The 16512-nt window shown below is 42.4% G+C and overlaps 1 protein-coding gene across 2 annotated transcripts in view; it reads left to right on the top strand.

Annotated features, from left to right (window-relative positions):
* Positions 1–16269, top strand: part of PEX3 (peroxisomal biogenesis factor 3) — a 46209-nt gene extending 29940 nt beyond the window's left edge. For both annotated transcript variants that reach the window (XM_068231699.1, XM_068231700.1), the window contains exons 10-13: positions 4313–4383; positions 9840–9962; positions 12733–12829; positions 15567–16269. In XM_068231699.1, coding sequence (XP_068087800.1) covers positions 4313–4383; positions 9840–9962; positions 12733–12829; positions 15567–15650 — 375 coding nt within the window. In that variant the 3' untranslated portion in view covers positions 15651–16269. The remainder of the gene's footprint in view (positions 1–4312; positions 4384–9839; positions 9963–12732; positions 12830–15566) is intronic.
* Positions 16270–16512: the final 243 nt, after the last annotated feature.

The following is a 16512-nucleotide window of genomic DNA, read 5'->3' as shown; positions in this document are numbered from 1 at the left end:
CTGTGGTAGCATTCCTAAACAGACAAGGAGGCACGAAGAGCCAGATGTTATGGAAACAAACATCAAAAATTTTCAGAAAACAATATCATGTCATTACAAGCACGTCATCTAAAGGGGACATCAAACCAGTTGGCAGATTATCTAAGCAGGGAGAAGCTGGACCAGAACGAATGGTCACTCAATCCGAAGGTGTTTCAAACGATAACGTCACAGTGGGGATATCCAGAACTGGATCTATTCGCCAGGAAAAGGAACTCAAAATGCCGGAAGTTTTGCGCCCTGTTTCAGGAGGACTTACCTTGGGCAATGGATGCGTTCACAATCAGTTGGGGAGGCAGGATGATGTATGCCTTTCCGCCAATTCCATTACTTTCCAGAGTATTGAAGAAAATCATTCAGGACAGAGCGAGAATCATATTGATTGCTCCAATGTGGCCCAAACGTCCATGGTTCACATTACTACAGTCTCTAGCGATATCAGAACCAATGATCCTCCCACTGACTCAGGACTTGTTATCCCAGGGGCCAGTATTACATCCAGATCCGAGTCTACTTCACCTATCAGCTTGGAACCTGAATGGGAAATACTGAAGTCTAAGGGTTTCTCAGATGATCTGTCAGAAACACTACTCAATAGTAGAAAGAAGGTAACTCGATTAATTTACCGGAAGGCTTGGAGAGTTTTTAATCACTGGTGTATAGATAGATCCTGCAGCAATAGATCGCTTAGATCAGTTTTGGAATTCTTACAGTGTGGCTATAAGAAGGGTCTTAGTATTAGTACTTTGAAAGTTCAGGTGTCAGCCTTGAGTGTGTTCCTAGAAAGGAAATTAGCACAGGAGGATTATATAATCCGTTTCTTTCAGGCTTTAAGAAGACTAAAACCATCTATACGGTCAAGAGTTCCTTCTTGGGATCTTAATACAGTGTTACAGGGTCTATGTGAGTCTCCGTTTGAACCCTTATCTCAAGTTTCGGACAAATTCCTGACATTGAAAACCATATTTCTTCTAGCAATTACTACAGCAAGAAGAATAGGTGAGCTACAAGCACTATCGATTAAGGAGCCGTACTGTGTTGTTTCAGAGGATAGAATAACATTGTGTCCGGACGCAACATTTCTTCCGAAGGTGGTTTCTTCTTTCCACAGGAACCAAGAAATTTATATCCCGTCATTTTGTGAGAATCCGGCAAATGATAAGGAAGAGAGACTACATTTGTTGGACGTGAGGAGGTGTCTGTTACAGTATTTAGAAAGATCTAATGCCTGGAGAAAATCAGATGCAATTTTTGTCCTGTTTGCAGGAAAAACAAGAGGGAACAGAGCTTCTAAGACAACCTTAGCACGCTGGATCAAACAGACAATTGTATCAGCATACCAGATACGGGGAAAGACGTTAACCTCTTCGGTCAGGGCTCATTCTACAAGAGGCATTTCTACGTCATGGGCAGAGAGGGCAGGGGCCTCCATTGAGCAGATATGCAGGGCTGCAACATGGTCAAGTCATAACACTTTTGTGAAGCATTATCGACTTAATGTATCGGCAGCTACAGATTTATCCTTTGGAAGAAAGGTTCTGCAAGCAGTGGTCCCGCCCTAAGCCTGATCTTTAGTATATCGTCTCATCCAGGGGTGCTGTCCGAGTGACGATCCGGGAAAGACAACTTTACTTACGGTAACGTCTTTTCCGGTAGTCAGGAGGACAGCACCCCTACAACCCGCCCTTATTGGGTGGAATATCAGAGGTTTGTATAAGCATTATTAAGTGTCCGTATTATCTTTTATATTAACTGAAGTATAGTGGCAAGTAAGTAGCTTATATACCTGGCTGCCTATTGCTTATGCAAATTGTTTCTTTTGCAGTTCCTGTCCACGGTGGGGAGGGAGACAAGTCTCATCCAGGGGTGCTGTCCTCCTGACTACCGGAAAAGACGTTACCGTAAGTAAAGTTGTATATATATATATATATATATATATATATATATATATGTATATGTGTATATATATATATGTGTGTGTGTGTGTATGCATGTATGTATATATATATATATATATATATATATATATATATATATATATATATATATGTGTATGTGTGTGTGTGTGTGTGTGTGTGTGTGTGTGTGTGTATATATATATATATATTACATAATACATTTTAGATGATGTTTACTATATAATGAAAAACCAGCAAGGTAGAACTATCAAAATTACAGAAGTGAGTCTGAGCATATTTAAAGCTTCATTGTTCTTATATGAGTACATTTATACTCCAAAATGCTCTACTTTCTACCTTATACAGAGGCACTTTGTTAGGGTTGACCTTACGTCTTTTTTTCCAAGATATTGCAGAAAAATCTATTAATTTCAATGGGTGCTGCACAGGGGCAAGCCCCTCCCTCTCAGGCCAGACCTTCAGCTATCTTTTGGCCAGTAGTCATAGCATTTTCTATGATCATGTGACTGAAACCATACTGTTAGGATTGGCAGTAAGAGGAACAACATTAATGCTTTTTACATTTTAGTTTTTGCCGCTTTTTACAAATAATCCTCAGTTTATTTTCTTGTAATTTTTTTTTTTAGGGACATAATACATTCTATCACAGTTTGATAAATAGTCCACTATGAGTCTAACATGAGAAGCTTGTATTGCCTTTTTTCTCAGTATTAACATGTTAAGGCATAGATAGAACTTGAACCATAGGCTGAACTCTTTGGACATACGGTATGTCATTTTTCAACCCAAATAACGATATAACTTGAAAGGGAAATTTTTGTGTATTCTAGGGAAAACCTTCTTGAAGAAGGATATGTAATATCCCCCTCCTCCCCGTTAGAGTCCTTTGCGGGTCTATTTTTTTTAAGACTTGTGTCTGACCAAATCAGATTGAACTTGCCTGACTCACAAACCTGTCTCAATCCAACTGTCTCAATCCAACCAGGTTCAAACTGAAACCTACATATGCTTTTTCAGGTTTTTGCACACCAGAAAAATTAAAAACAGTGCAGAGAAAAATAATATAATAGTGGCATTAATATATGTAATTATGAAAACGAATTACTGCATCTTCTCAAAGATAAAATTGACTTTAAAGGAATCATCAGGGGAAAGTAACAAAATGAGCTTTATTTACCCAGGACTTCCTCCTGCCCCTAGTGGCCGACATGGCCCTTGCCGCAATTCCGGTGGCTCCCATTCCTTTCCTTTGCAGATGCCAACCTCACTAGGTCGGCATCTACTGGGCCTGCGCATCTGCTGCTGTCAATTACTCACAAGTGGTCTGGAGCGTGCTGTGCAGATGCTGAACTACTGCGCCTGCGCAGAATACTCCAGACCATGTGCGAGTGATAGCAGCACTCACGCAGGCCCAGTAGATACCGACCTAGCGTGGTCGGCATCTGCAACAGCGGGGACCTGGAGCCACCGGAGCTGCGGCAAAGGCCATGTCGGCTGCTAGGGGCTGGAGGAAGCCCTGGGTAAATAAAGCTCATTTTTTTCTCTGTGACCTCTGTGGCTTTTAATTTTTTTTATTTGAAAATATGTAGTCTTAAGTACAGGATGAACCATAACTTGCTTTTTCCCCACACATGTATTGCTATCTCTTCCAGTATTGGCGCCAATATTGCCGTATTCCCCCAACCCTAACCACTTCCCCCCTACTCATAACACTGACCCTTTTCCAGAGACAGCGGAACTGCACTCTTGTTGGGCAGTTTAGCCTTCCAGCTGCAGGCCAGGAGCACCTTTCAGCTGCAGTTTCATGCAGCCAAAATTGCAGTTTTCTTTCTCCCGGTTCAGGGATACTTTAAGTAATTTTATGGACCTGTACAGAAGACCTGAAGAGCAAATAGGACCAAAGGGATTTGGTTAAAAAATGACTGCCTCTTCAAAAGGTCATTTGGAACGTATGCTATCCTGACCAGCAGGATGTTTCAGTGTAGCTCTGGAGGTACATAGGTAGCACCATTACATAGTAGCCTCTGGAAGGTGAGGCATAGAGTACTTAAGCATGATGGCATCTATTAGGAGCTCCAAGCATAATGGGTAAGGGGCTGTTGAGTGGGATTAACAGTTCGGCACACATAGTGCTGCTGTACTACCTCTAGGTGAGAAATCTTTTGCATGGGGCATGATCCATCATTATAATTAAACTATTCAAAGTATTGGTCACTATATTTTTAAGTCATTTTGTGAAGAATACTTTTAAACTTCAGATATCTTTTAAGTACAGAAGAATTTTAGCAGTAGAATTATTTACAGCATTCTACTGCATTTTCTGTATTAAACAAGTAAACCTCTGTACATTTTAGGCATATGGACTGACTGAAAAAGACGTAACCACAATTCGGCTACTGAATGAAACCAGGGACATGTTAGAAAGGTAAAAAAAATATGCTGTCACTTTTTATTCTCTTTTATATCCTTTTATGTCCTTATATGTTTTATTCTCCTTTATATCCTTATATCCTTCATGCACATGATTCTTTTTATTATAATGTTTTACAACTTTAAAACACTAGTCCAGCCTCCCGTTTTTTAAGATGTGATAGTATGTGTGCATAGCAGCATGTCTGTACTATTTGCACTACATGTATTAAATGTACATGGCTAGCTTGTTCCTTCCTCAGCACAGAGCAGATCACCTGACCCAGCCTACCTCCTCCATCGCAAGGTACATACACACATCCAGCTTTTTCCAACAACTTGTCGTCCGACTTGTCGTTTGAACGACAAGTTGAATTTGTGTACGCGTTGTTGAGCGACTGATAAAAGTCGGTTTGCCCAATCCGCTCAGTGGATCTGTTGGACCAACTGTTGTTCAAACAACTGTTAGGTCCATATATGTGTACAAACAACTATTAGTAGTTTGTCCAACTAATAGATGTTCAAACAACAAGTCGTTTGATCAGTCTTTTATTCGAGTCCATTGTTCTATCCAGTCCATTGTCCATTATCAAGAAGGTTAAATGACATGTAAATTTGCATATCAGCCACTTTGTTAGTCAGTGTATACATGACGTCTGAAAGACTTGTTGTTTGCACTTCAAGTCGTTCAAACGACCAGTTTAAATGACAATCCGGCATAAAATTTGACGTGTGTACACACCTTTAGTCATTAGTTCCTTGTGGACAGTACTCCATATCTGCTGTTCCCCATTGCCTAGCTTTTGATAAAGGGTTTAGTCTTTCCTTTAACCTACCCAGTTTGTAACCGCTACAACAATGTCTCATCTTCCTGCCTGTAATAAAACAACAAATAGTTAATTTTATAGTGGCACAAAGAGAAGGTGAGCAGAGTCAGCTCTTTGCACCAGCTGACTACAAATAGTTAATTTGTTTGCAGCACAGAGAGGAGGTGGCTAGAGTCAGCTCTGTACATTGGAGTGGACCTGAACTCTTGCACAGGACAGAAGGAAAACAGAGAGAAATGCACCCTGTATGTATTTAGAGAGTTTAGCCTGTCTAATTCCCGCATACCTATGTCATCACAAGTTGTAATTTGATCTCTACCCTGTATCACATGACCGCCATGGCAGATAAGCTTATTTCAAAGCACAGGATGTTAACAATATGTCTACTTCCATGAAAGCAGTAAGTAGAAACAGTGCAGATTTCAGGATTTGTATCAGCTGTAATAAAGAAATGTTTTTTTCTTTAAAGGTTATTATGCTGTTGTGTATCTTTTAGAGCAGAGAGGTTGTTTTGATTTCAGGTCCACTTTAAATGCTTGCTGCTGTCCTCTCCATGCTCCTCTCAGTGTTACTGAATAGGGGGATAACTTTGCTCAGCACACATACTAGAGCTCTTTCACTAAGCATTGTAAAGTATATGTTCTACACGCTATGCACTAAACAACACAAACCTGGACTATGGTTCTAATAAAAAATGGTTTAGGGCCCCCTCCTATACTGGATGACAGTGTCCACAATAACGAGTTGGTAGCTTAGAGATATTTCCTCTGCTGGCCATGATCAGGTGAGACATTCTTATATAGGCAACAAAGGTGGTGGCACAAAATGTTACAATTTTCTCTACTGAGTCATGCTGGATAGAGAAGCAAGTAAGGATAATTAAAACTTTTCCACCAACACTGATTTGTGGTTAAAACAGGTTTTATATTTACTTAAATGTTTGAAAAAAACTGCCACCATTTTTTCTGTGCAGGATTATTTAGCAAAAATCCAAACATCAGAGTAGAAATCGGTACCCCTGCATATGCAACAGCACCTAGCTACCCCCCTCCCCCCTCCCTTCATTCAGTAGGTACCTTTATAAATCTAATGGGTAGGACTTCTAAGGTAATGTTGCTTTTGTGCTTTTGAATGGGTACCTTTCCCATCCCAAGATGGCTCCTCCTCTGAAAAAGTGTGTCTTCATAGATTTACACACTATTGACAATAGATACTGTGATAATGATATACATTTCAGTCGGGTAAGTGTGATTTTTAAGAGGGGGTATGCAGGCCTTTGTTCCTTCTCTTGCATGGGTGCTAGAAGATAGAGTGGTTGAAGGGGATGCCTATTTAAGGGTGCTATAGGTTTAAACGGAGTAGCTGCCCTTGGCTCCGGGCTCCTTAGGGGCCTCTAAGTCAGAGATTGTGGCAGTCACAACCACTTTATGGTCAATGAAGTATTAAAATGTACGGGGCCCCATATTATTTCTTTTACTTTCTCCTCTATGCAGACCACTGGGTGAAAAGTAAGCCAGTGACACAGAAAAATGAGAATTCTAGAAAACCCTGTGCACCAAACACTATACTTTTCGTGATTTAAATGGATACTGTAGCGGGGTCGGGGGAAAATGAGCTGAACTTACTCGGGGCTTCTAATGGTCCCCTGCAGACGTCCTGTGTTGGCGCAGCCACTCACCGATGCTCAGGCGCCGCCTCCAGTTCACTTCTGGAATTTCTGACTTTAGTCTGAAAACCACTGCGCCTGCACGCCCGTGTCCTCGCTCCCACTGATGTCACCAGGAGTGTACTGCGCAGACACAGACCATACTGGGCCTGCGCTGTGCGGATCGAGGACACGGCAACGCAGGCGCAGTGGTTTTCAGACTTTAAAGTCTGAAATTCCAGAAGTGAACCGGAGGCGGGGCCGGAGCATCGGTGAGTGGCTGCGCCAACGCAGGATGTCTGCTGGGGACCGGGTAAGTTCAACTCATTTTCCCCTGACCCCCCTACAGTATCCCTTTAAAAAATGTACCGGTAATAACATAAACATAGTGCATAAAGTGTAGTATTTGTATTTATTGTATCATGTGGAGTTACCCTTTTTAAAGAAGTATCCTGAATCACTGTTTGCATTGACCACTCTTAACACTGCCTTGAGATAAAACTGCCTAACATTTTTGTGTCTGAAATGTAAGTTAAGCAGGCAATACAAACATTGATTTTCCAGTCGATACTTGGCACATTTGATGACTTTGATTTAATCAATTTGAAATATTTTGGCCTAGAATTCGATTAGAAGAATTGACCAGATGGAAAATATTGGTCAATTAGGGGCTGAGCAGGAGCGGTGGTCAATCGCTTGGCCCATAGCATAGTACTGCATTAAACAGTGCAATGATGCTGTTTGATCAATTTTCAATGGATTCCCTGCTGGAATCTATTGAAAATTGTTCTGCGGTGTATGAATGAAATCAATTCCTATAACCTGAGATGGGGGAATATAAAAATGTGTACATCCAGCCCCCTTTAGGCTCATTGGTCCCTCACTGTCCTTCCAGGCCGCCTGGATCCTCCACTAGTTGCCCCAGTCACTCCTCCAGTTGGGGCATACTGTGCATGATTGGCTGCATGCTCCCCCTTCCGTTCCCATAGCAGGGAGCGTTCTGCGCCTGTGCAGTACTACAACGCAGGCGTATAATTCTCCCGGCAACGGGAGCACGGTGAGGGTACACGCATGCATCAACTTGCTCTTACTTTAAAGTGAACCAGAGAAGAAGCACCCTCTTGAATTTTACCATATATATCAGTGGGAACATTAGAGAAAACACCTACCCTGCTCTCTGTATCATTCTTCACTGCTCAGCCTGCTTCTTACAGCCCTGATAAAATCCCCAACTGAGCATTTAGTCTGGCTTTGCTCAGGAATCATTATAGCAGAGTCTGGCTTCTCTGATGTCTTTTCAAGTCCAAGCCTGCCCCCCTGTGGCTTTGCGATAATGATTCCTGAAGCATTATCTGAACTGCCAGGGTGTTAAGCCTTATACACACCCAGTTTTGTCTAACCAGCCCAATCTGTTCATAGTATTCAAAATCTGTTGGTAAGATTGGCCAATCAAGATTGAATGTGTACCGTATAGCCGAATTTTTGACCCCCCAAAAAGGGGGTCAAAAGTTGGGGGGTCGGCTTGTATGCGAGTCTTTCCTGGTGGTCTGGTGGTCCGCTCCCCGCTCCCCTCGCGGTAGGTAGGTAGTGCCCCAGTATAGTGCTCCCCCTGCGGCCGCCGCTGCTATTACCTGCTTAGGCAGCGGCTTCCTCTAATCCGCGTTCCCCTTCTCATGTTGCATATACCGGTAAGTGTATCACAGCAGCGCACCCGGCGCTGCTGCTGTGACGATGCAGGGGGCAGGAAAGAGCGGTTCCCCTGGTAACGGCGATACAGATCGCCACTACAGGGAGCCGCGCTCTTTCCTGCCCCCTGCATCGTCACAGCAGCAGCGCCGGGCACGCTGCTGTGATACACTTACCGGTATATGCAACATGAGAAGGAGAACGCGAATTAGAGGATGCCGCTGCCTAAGCAGGTAATAGCAGCAGCGGCCGCGGGAGGAGCGCTATACTGGGGCACTACCTACCTATACTGGGCACTATACTAGCTATACTGGGCATTTTACTAGCTATACTGGGCATTTTACTAGCTATACTGGGCACTATACTAGCTAAACTGGGCACTTTACTAGCTATACTGGGCACTATACTAGCTATACTGGATACTACCTACCTATACTGGGCACTATACTGGCTAAACTGGGCACTTTACTAGCCATACTGGGGCACTATACTAGCCATACTGGGGCTCTATACTAGCCATACTGGGGTACTATACTAGCTAAACTGGGCACTATACTAGCTAAACTGGGCACTTTATTAGCTATACTGAACACTTTACTAGCTATACTGGGTACTTTACTAGCTATACTGGACACTACCTACCTATACTGGGCACTAAACTGGCTATACTGGGCACTATACTAGCTAAACTGGGCACTTTACTAGCTATACTGGGCACTATACTAGCTATACTGGACACTACCTACCTATACTGGGCACTATACTGGCTATACTGGGCACTATACTGGCTATACTGAGCACTACACTAGCTATACCGGGCACTTTACTAGCTATACTGGGCACTATACTAGCTATACTGAGGCACTACCTACCCATACTGGGCACTATACTAGCTATACTGGGACACACTGGGGGCTGCACCAATCCAGCATTTCCTACCCCTGGCTTATATGGGGGTCAATCATTTTTCCCTGGTTTTTCAGGGAAAAGTTGGGGGGTCGGCTTATATGCGAGTATATACGGTATACTAGGCTTTAGATCCTCATGGGTGATTAAAGCTGGAGGAAAAGCAGCAGTGGTCAACTAATCAGAGCCTTTTACCACAAAATGGAGGGTCATATATGCTGGCAAACAGTGATGGCACTGCGAAGAGCATGAGTTCAGATATGTGGAATTTGGCTTTAATATTATAACACATTCAATATCTTTAGTAAAATGTCTATAAATGCTATTTTTTCATTACATGCTGACGTGGTAAAAAAAATCATCACTAATAAACCTCACCTGTATTGTGTATATTGAATGTCTTTACAGTCAAGATTTTAGCACAGTGCTGAATTCATGCATGAGTCGGGGCTTCGGGAGGCTTCTTGACAGCATTGCAGAGTTCTTTCGACCTAACAACCAGGAACTAACCCAGCATAGCCCAGTGGACAGGTACATTTCAATACCCTATTTCTTTCATTACAGATGCTACAGGAGGATAGGATATGCTAAATGTAATGCTTGCCACGGAGGCATCACTTTTCCATTGATTTGTTTTTAGATTTGAATAAAAACATGCTGCCAATGTTCCCAGCACCACAAACCTCAAGTTTGGTGGATTATTGTTCATACAAAAATGGTATTAGGAGACTTTGTCACTACTTCATTATACTATCAACCTATTGAAAGCATTAAATAGATTCATACAGTATAAGAGTGTATGATAAATATCACTTCTATTTATCCAGTTCCATTATCAAAAGGTGCATCAAATAATCAGATCGTACTGTGCTTGAGCACTTTAAAGTCCAACTAAACCAAACATTGGATAAAGCCATTCAAACAGCCATCATGACAATTTGTGTAGATCATAAATATTATTTTTTAGAAATGAGGTTTTTTTTAACTGCAGAATTCCTTGTGAATCTGCTTGTATGTGGCTATGCACTTATCATTACAGGCTTAAAGTAAACCTGAGATGAAGAACTAGAAAAAAATATACATACCTGGGGCTTCCTCCAGCCCCCTTCAGGCTAATTGGTCCCTCGCCATCCTCCACCGCCGCCTAGATTGTCCGTTAGATGTCAGACAGTTCTTCATCTAGTTCTTCATCTCAGGTACTCTTTAAGACTTCTGGAGCCTGTAATTTCCTTTTAGAGGAATGGGGTCTTGCATCTACTTCCTATGAACTACAAAGTCATACTTCCTCATGTAGATATGTTTTCTACAGTAATGCTGGGAATCGTCATTCGTCGTTCTTCCCTCTTTTGGGGTGTATGCAATAAATTGCCTTAAGCAGAATTATGTGTATAAAGTCTTACCACATGATGAGCAGAGCAGAATGCAATACATCATATGCAATTCATTACACTCTACTCATCGTACAATAATACTTGATGCACATAATTCTGCTAGTCACAGTTTATTGCATACACCCCTTTATGTGTTACACTGTTGTAAAGAATAGTGGGCCAAAATTCCTCCATAACAATGTGAGAGACTGATAAAGTTATACTGAAAACAATTACTTATCACTGCTAAAGGTGGTTCAGCAAGCTATTAAGTTATGGAGCTTACTTAGTTTTTCACATAACGCTTCTCCATTTTTGTTAAATAAGTAATGACAATATGTAATCTATTGAGCGGTGTTTTATTATTATTAATACATAAACCCTTAAAGGGGTTCTGTGGATACTTCTGTAAGCAAAAAACTGACCCTTACCTGGGGCGTCTACCGTCCCCCTGCAGCTGTCATATCCCGCGCCATCCTCTACGATCCTCCGTTCCTCGACGCCGGTCACGGTCCAATTATTCGTCTAACTAGATGAATACAACTGCACAGTATGAAGATTTTGTGTGCTGCACCTGCGCAGTAAGCACCCGGAGACGCGTGCAGGAGCTAGGACAGTGCAGCCGCGAATAATTGAATGGTGACCGGCGGTGGGGAACGGAGGATCGTAGAGGACGGCGCAGGACATGACAGCTGCAGGGTGCCGGTAGAAGCCCCAGGTAAGTGTCAGTTTTTGTTTTTAGAAGTATCCACAGAACCCCTTTAAAAACAAAAGTGGTTGTACTTTCTTTTCTCATGACTATATAAAGGACAAAAGTTGTAACTTTTTATCACTTTTGGTCCATTTTAAAAATGTCAAAATAATGCTTAAATTACTCCTGAAGCACCCTTGGCCTCCTGATGCTGCTTGTTGTCTGCTGGGTCCCTTATGCTCCCTGTGCCTGGTCCTCTTCTTTCTCCAGCCTCTCCAGGAAGTTCCACCGAGGGGTTGGGACCAACTCCCGAACCACACATGCACAATGAAAGGAAGCGCTCATGGTTGAGCACTCATTTTTGCTCTGCACAAAGGGTCTGGAATCGCTTGTTAATGTCAGGGGGAACTTCCAATAGATTATTCAACAGGGGGATCCAGTCGAATACGAAAAGGACTGGGGATGTGGAACGAAAAGGGACCCAAGGACAAGAAGTAGCAGCAGGAGGCTAAGGATTAGATTATCAAGCCCACCATGGGCTTAATTTATTTTTTCCCCCGGGTAATATAAGTATTTAACTCTTTGACTGCCATGGATAGTGTTTTGGTAGATGGTCCTTCGCTGTCTTCCCAGGCCACCTGTATCCTCCGTAGGCGGCCCAGTAATTCCGCCACTCGGCGCAGGCGCAGGACGGCCGCACGAGCTCCCCCATCGCACCTCTGCAGCTGGGAGCATTCTGCAGACGCAGAACTCCCGGCGATGGGAGCGCAGAAGTGCACAGTACACTCCAACTGTCGGAATTACCGGGCCACCTAGCGGAGGATCTAGGTGGTCTGGGAAGAGGCGAGGGACCGATCAGCCTGAAGGGGGCTGGAGGAAGCCCTAGTAGGTATGTATAATTTTTTTTTATCAGGTGGTCTCTTGTTTCCTTTAAATAAACACAATTCAGACAATGGCAAAATGGAACTGACATGAAGCGTGTATAAAAAAAAAAATAATAGCAGTCTAAGGGTTAAACATTTTAAAATATCTGTGATCTTCAAGTGTTCAACAAAAAATAACACATTTTCAAAGAGGAAACAACAACAAATGCCAGTCTTGCCAAGAAGCATGCAATAGGCTCTGTTCATAGACTCGTTGTAACCAGAAAATGGAACAAAAGAAAATATGTTGTATTTAGTCAGTTAAGCATTTTGTATAGACACCATTTATGTGTAATTTCTGCAATATCTTTCTGAAGCCTTTCAGGTATCAGTCTTCCGCTGGCTAAAATTATCCCCATTGTCAATGGACAGATCCACACTATATGCAGTGAAATGCCCAATCACTTTGTACAGGTAAGAATGCATGCATGTTTCAGATAGTTGAAAATATTCCTGTGAGATCTTAAAAGCAAAAATTTGGATACTTACCTGGGTAGATCTTCCAGAGGTTTCCTCTGTCTCCCTCCACCTCGCCACTCCAGCACTGCTTCTTGCTGAAGCTCGCCGCACTGTGACTGTGCAGGAACAAGGACCTGCTTGGGCTTCGCTGAAAAACGCCAAGCCCAATTACTGTATGTCCTTGCCACTGTGCATGCGCTTGTCAGCAGTTTTGTGGAGGTGACAGCACTTGGAGGAGGACGGGAGAAGCCTCCGGAATCTCTGGATTATCCAGAGGCTTTACTCTACTGAGGCAAGTTCCCCTTTGGGGCACTTTCTTTTACTTTTTTCCCCCACTGGTACATTTTAACCTCTTGAGGATAAGAGGTTTATACCACCACCCCCAGTGATCAGGCCATTTTTAACAATTCAGCACTTTACAACTTTAACGGTTTATTGCTCGGTCATACAACGTAGCACCTAAATGAGTTTTACCTCCTTTTCTTTTCGCAAATTGAGCTTTCTTTTGGTGGTCTCTGATTGCTGCTGTGGTGTTTAGTTTTTTTTATATAAAAAAAAAAAGCAAATCAGTCGCTGATCAGCCGCTGGCAGGCTGATCGCTGGGACTGTCTGTTTACAGCGACGGGAGCTCCCGTCAAATCTCGCTCCTCTCGAGATGACACCATATGGCGTCCGTCCGATCGGCGTTAGACGGTCAGGAGGTTGTACTGCAAGACATTTGTGTCAACAGCATATAATTATGGCCTGATTATAACTTACTGTAGTTATTAATTATAACTTACTGTAGTTATTAATTTATTAACCTAACTAGGTGAAGTGAACATTGTACACAAGTTGTAAAAAGATATAAGACCATTAAATTATATTTTCTTTATACCACTTTACTTGGCTTATCAGTATTCTCTGGATGTGTATCTGTAACTTCTCATGGCCACATTTACAGATAAGTCAGTTGTAAAGGTGCTTGGACCGAGATCAAAGATTGTACTCAGGACACTGCCACATTAAAGTCATACAATCTTTTCTTTTACTAAATATTGTTGGTATATTTACTGTCCTAACCAAAGCTGCAGTTTCAAACCCCTTGTTAAGTTAACAAGCTGATTTATCAAGACAGGTGAAAAGGGGACTGGAAGAAAAGTGGAGCAGTAGCATAAAAGCAACAAGTAGTAGTTCTGAGGATGGCAGAATTGTTACTGTGAAAGTGTAAGACCAAACATTACATGATTTGCGGCATCAATATCCTGAAGATTCGATCGTAATGATTAAATCTCCCAGAGATCGATACCGCGATGTGGCCACTTTATTTTAATTTTGATCCGGCATGCTTGAAAGATCTACCTTGAAAGAGCTTAAACAGGTGCATGGCAGTAGCAGCGTTCAGTTCCCGGACAGCCGGCGAATCACCAGCCTGTCTCCCGCCATGTAAAATGTGCACCCCCTGGCCTGTGATGCGTAGGGAATCGGTGCTTAAAGCTTCCCTATCCATTGGTGAAAATAGAGGCTTGCATCAGAAGGAATGAACTGCTCTTGTTGCCTTTGACAACCATTTGGTTATTCCATACTGCATTGGTGAAGCTTTAGATTGCACAGCAATGCCAATTCTTACCTTGTAAGGCACACTGGAGCTGCTAAGTCTAGATGGATGCAAAGAAAACGGGAGAAAAAGTGGGTTATCTGCCAAGTCAGAATCCAAGTTTAATTTTTGGTGCTGAAATGTGGTTGATTTCTGTAGCCAACTGTCTCACTTAAAGGGACACCGAGCAGTGCAGAAACTATGGAAAGATGCATATCATTTTAAAGCTCTCTTTCTCTTTCCAGTGATATATAAACCGCCGCCCTACACCTTTTAGTTTTCGCTATTTTCGCGATTGAAATTGCCGCGGCTGCGATTTCGATCACGAAAATAGAGAAAACTAAGAGGCGTAGGGCCGTGGTTTAGGTGTGGCCAGAAAGAGGAGAAAGAGAGCTTTAAAATGATATCCATCTTTCCATAGTTACATTGTATTACACAGGGCGACTTTTTCTCAAAGTCAGCAGCTCCATTCAGCAGAAAAAGTCGCCCTGTGTAATACAATGTAACTATGGAAAGATGGATATCATTTTAAAGCTCTCTTTCTCCTCTTTCTGGCGACACCTAAACTGTGGCCCTACGCCTTTTAGTTTTCTCTATCTCTTTCTCCGGCTGCGGCAATTTCAATCGCGAAAACTAAAAGACGTAGGGCAGCGGTTTATATATCATTGGAAAGAGGAGAAAGCGAGCTTTAAAATGATATGCATCTTTCCATAGTTTCTGCACTGCTCGGTGTCCCTTTAAGCTCCAGAATTTTGTGCATTGATCTTGATAAATCACCACCATTATAATTATACTTGCTCTAAATTTTGACGGAGTTTTACTGATGTCTTTGGCTGTATTTTATTCATTAGCTGGTGGTGCAAATTACATTGCACAGAGGAGTGCGCACACCATCTTGTCACACACTTGTGCGCCATCTAATCAGCACTGCATCGAGTCACGGCGGGGCAGGAGAGTGTGAGTGTGAGAGTGGGGCGAACTGACACAGCACCACGGCCAATCAGGGCAGGGCAGGAGATGGCATGTGTGGGACAGAAAGACATACAGACCTATAGCAACTGGCTTGGAAATGTAATATAGATTTTTATGCTTAATAATATTGTGACTATCTTCCAGGAACTGCTACTCATGGAACAAGTCAAGCACTTTGCTGCCAATGTCTATGAGGCCTTTAGCACACCCAACCAACTGGAGAAGTAATACCATCTTACTAGGCACTGTTGTGTCTGACTTTTCCTCACAATCCAATGAGGCATCCATGTTTACAGATTGTGCATCACATTCCTTTGTAATTAAAGTGAGGTAAATGACTACGTACTGACCAGAAGAATGAATACTTTACAAGTTGTGGATACTGTGACTCTGGCAATAATTCCACATTCAGACAATGCAGAATGAGAGACCTGTTTTAATATTTTTTGCCACGTCATTTGCTGCATGATTGAAAGCTCTGTATTCAACTTTATAATTCTTTCTATAATCCTTTCATTAATTTATTAATTTGTGGTACTGGAGGGTCAATTACATTCATGTTGCTAACAAAATGAATGTGACATAACCAGCTGAAGGGATGATTTCCTGCAGGTGATGTGCAGTGATGAGCTGAGCTCACATCAAACATCCAGTATGCAACACACTTCTTTGCACGTGATTGGATATGTGATGTAAACACTGACCCCGCCTCTCTGTCTTCACTGCATTTCTCCTTTACTAAATCATCCTGAAGTGTTGAGATAATTCTCTCAACTGGCCTTAATGTAGAACAATCAGCATATTGCTGCACTGTACCATGTTTTAACATTAAATATTGCTAGAATTATTGGTAAAATGTTATGATTGTATTAGTGTATAAGCTGTGGCTGCTGTCTTAATAAGAGAAGTCCGCAATTGCACAACAATCCAAAGGTATCCCAGATCAGAAAGTACTGTTCTGACGCTATAATGACTGAGAACCTTCGCATTTGCCTGTTGTTTACCCCATTAGCCAAGGCTGCCTGTTGTTTACTCTTAAGAACCGAGGCTGCCTGCACGCTGTGCAGATAACAACAACACGTATAGACTG

This window comes from Hyperolius riggenbachi, chromosome 4 (genome assembly GCF_040937935.1).
Source record: "Hyperolius riggenbachi isolate aHypRig1 chromosome 4, aHypRig1.pri, whole genome shotgun sequence".
In the NCBI taxonomy this organism is placed as follows: Eukaryota; Metazoa; Chordata; class Amphibia; order Anura; family Hyperoliidae; genus Hyperolius; species Hyperolius riggenbachi.
The sequence above is the reverse complement of the archived record's forward strand: the minus strand, read 5'-3'. Positions and strand labels throughout refer to the sequence as shown.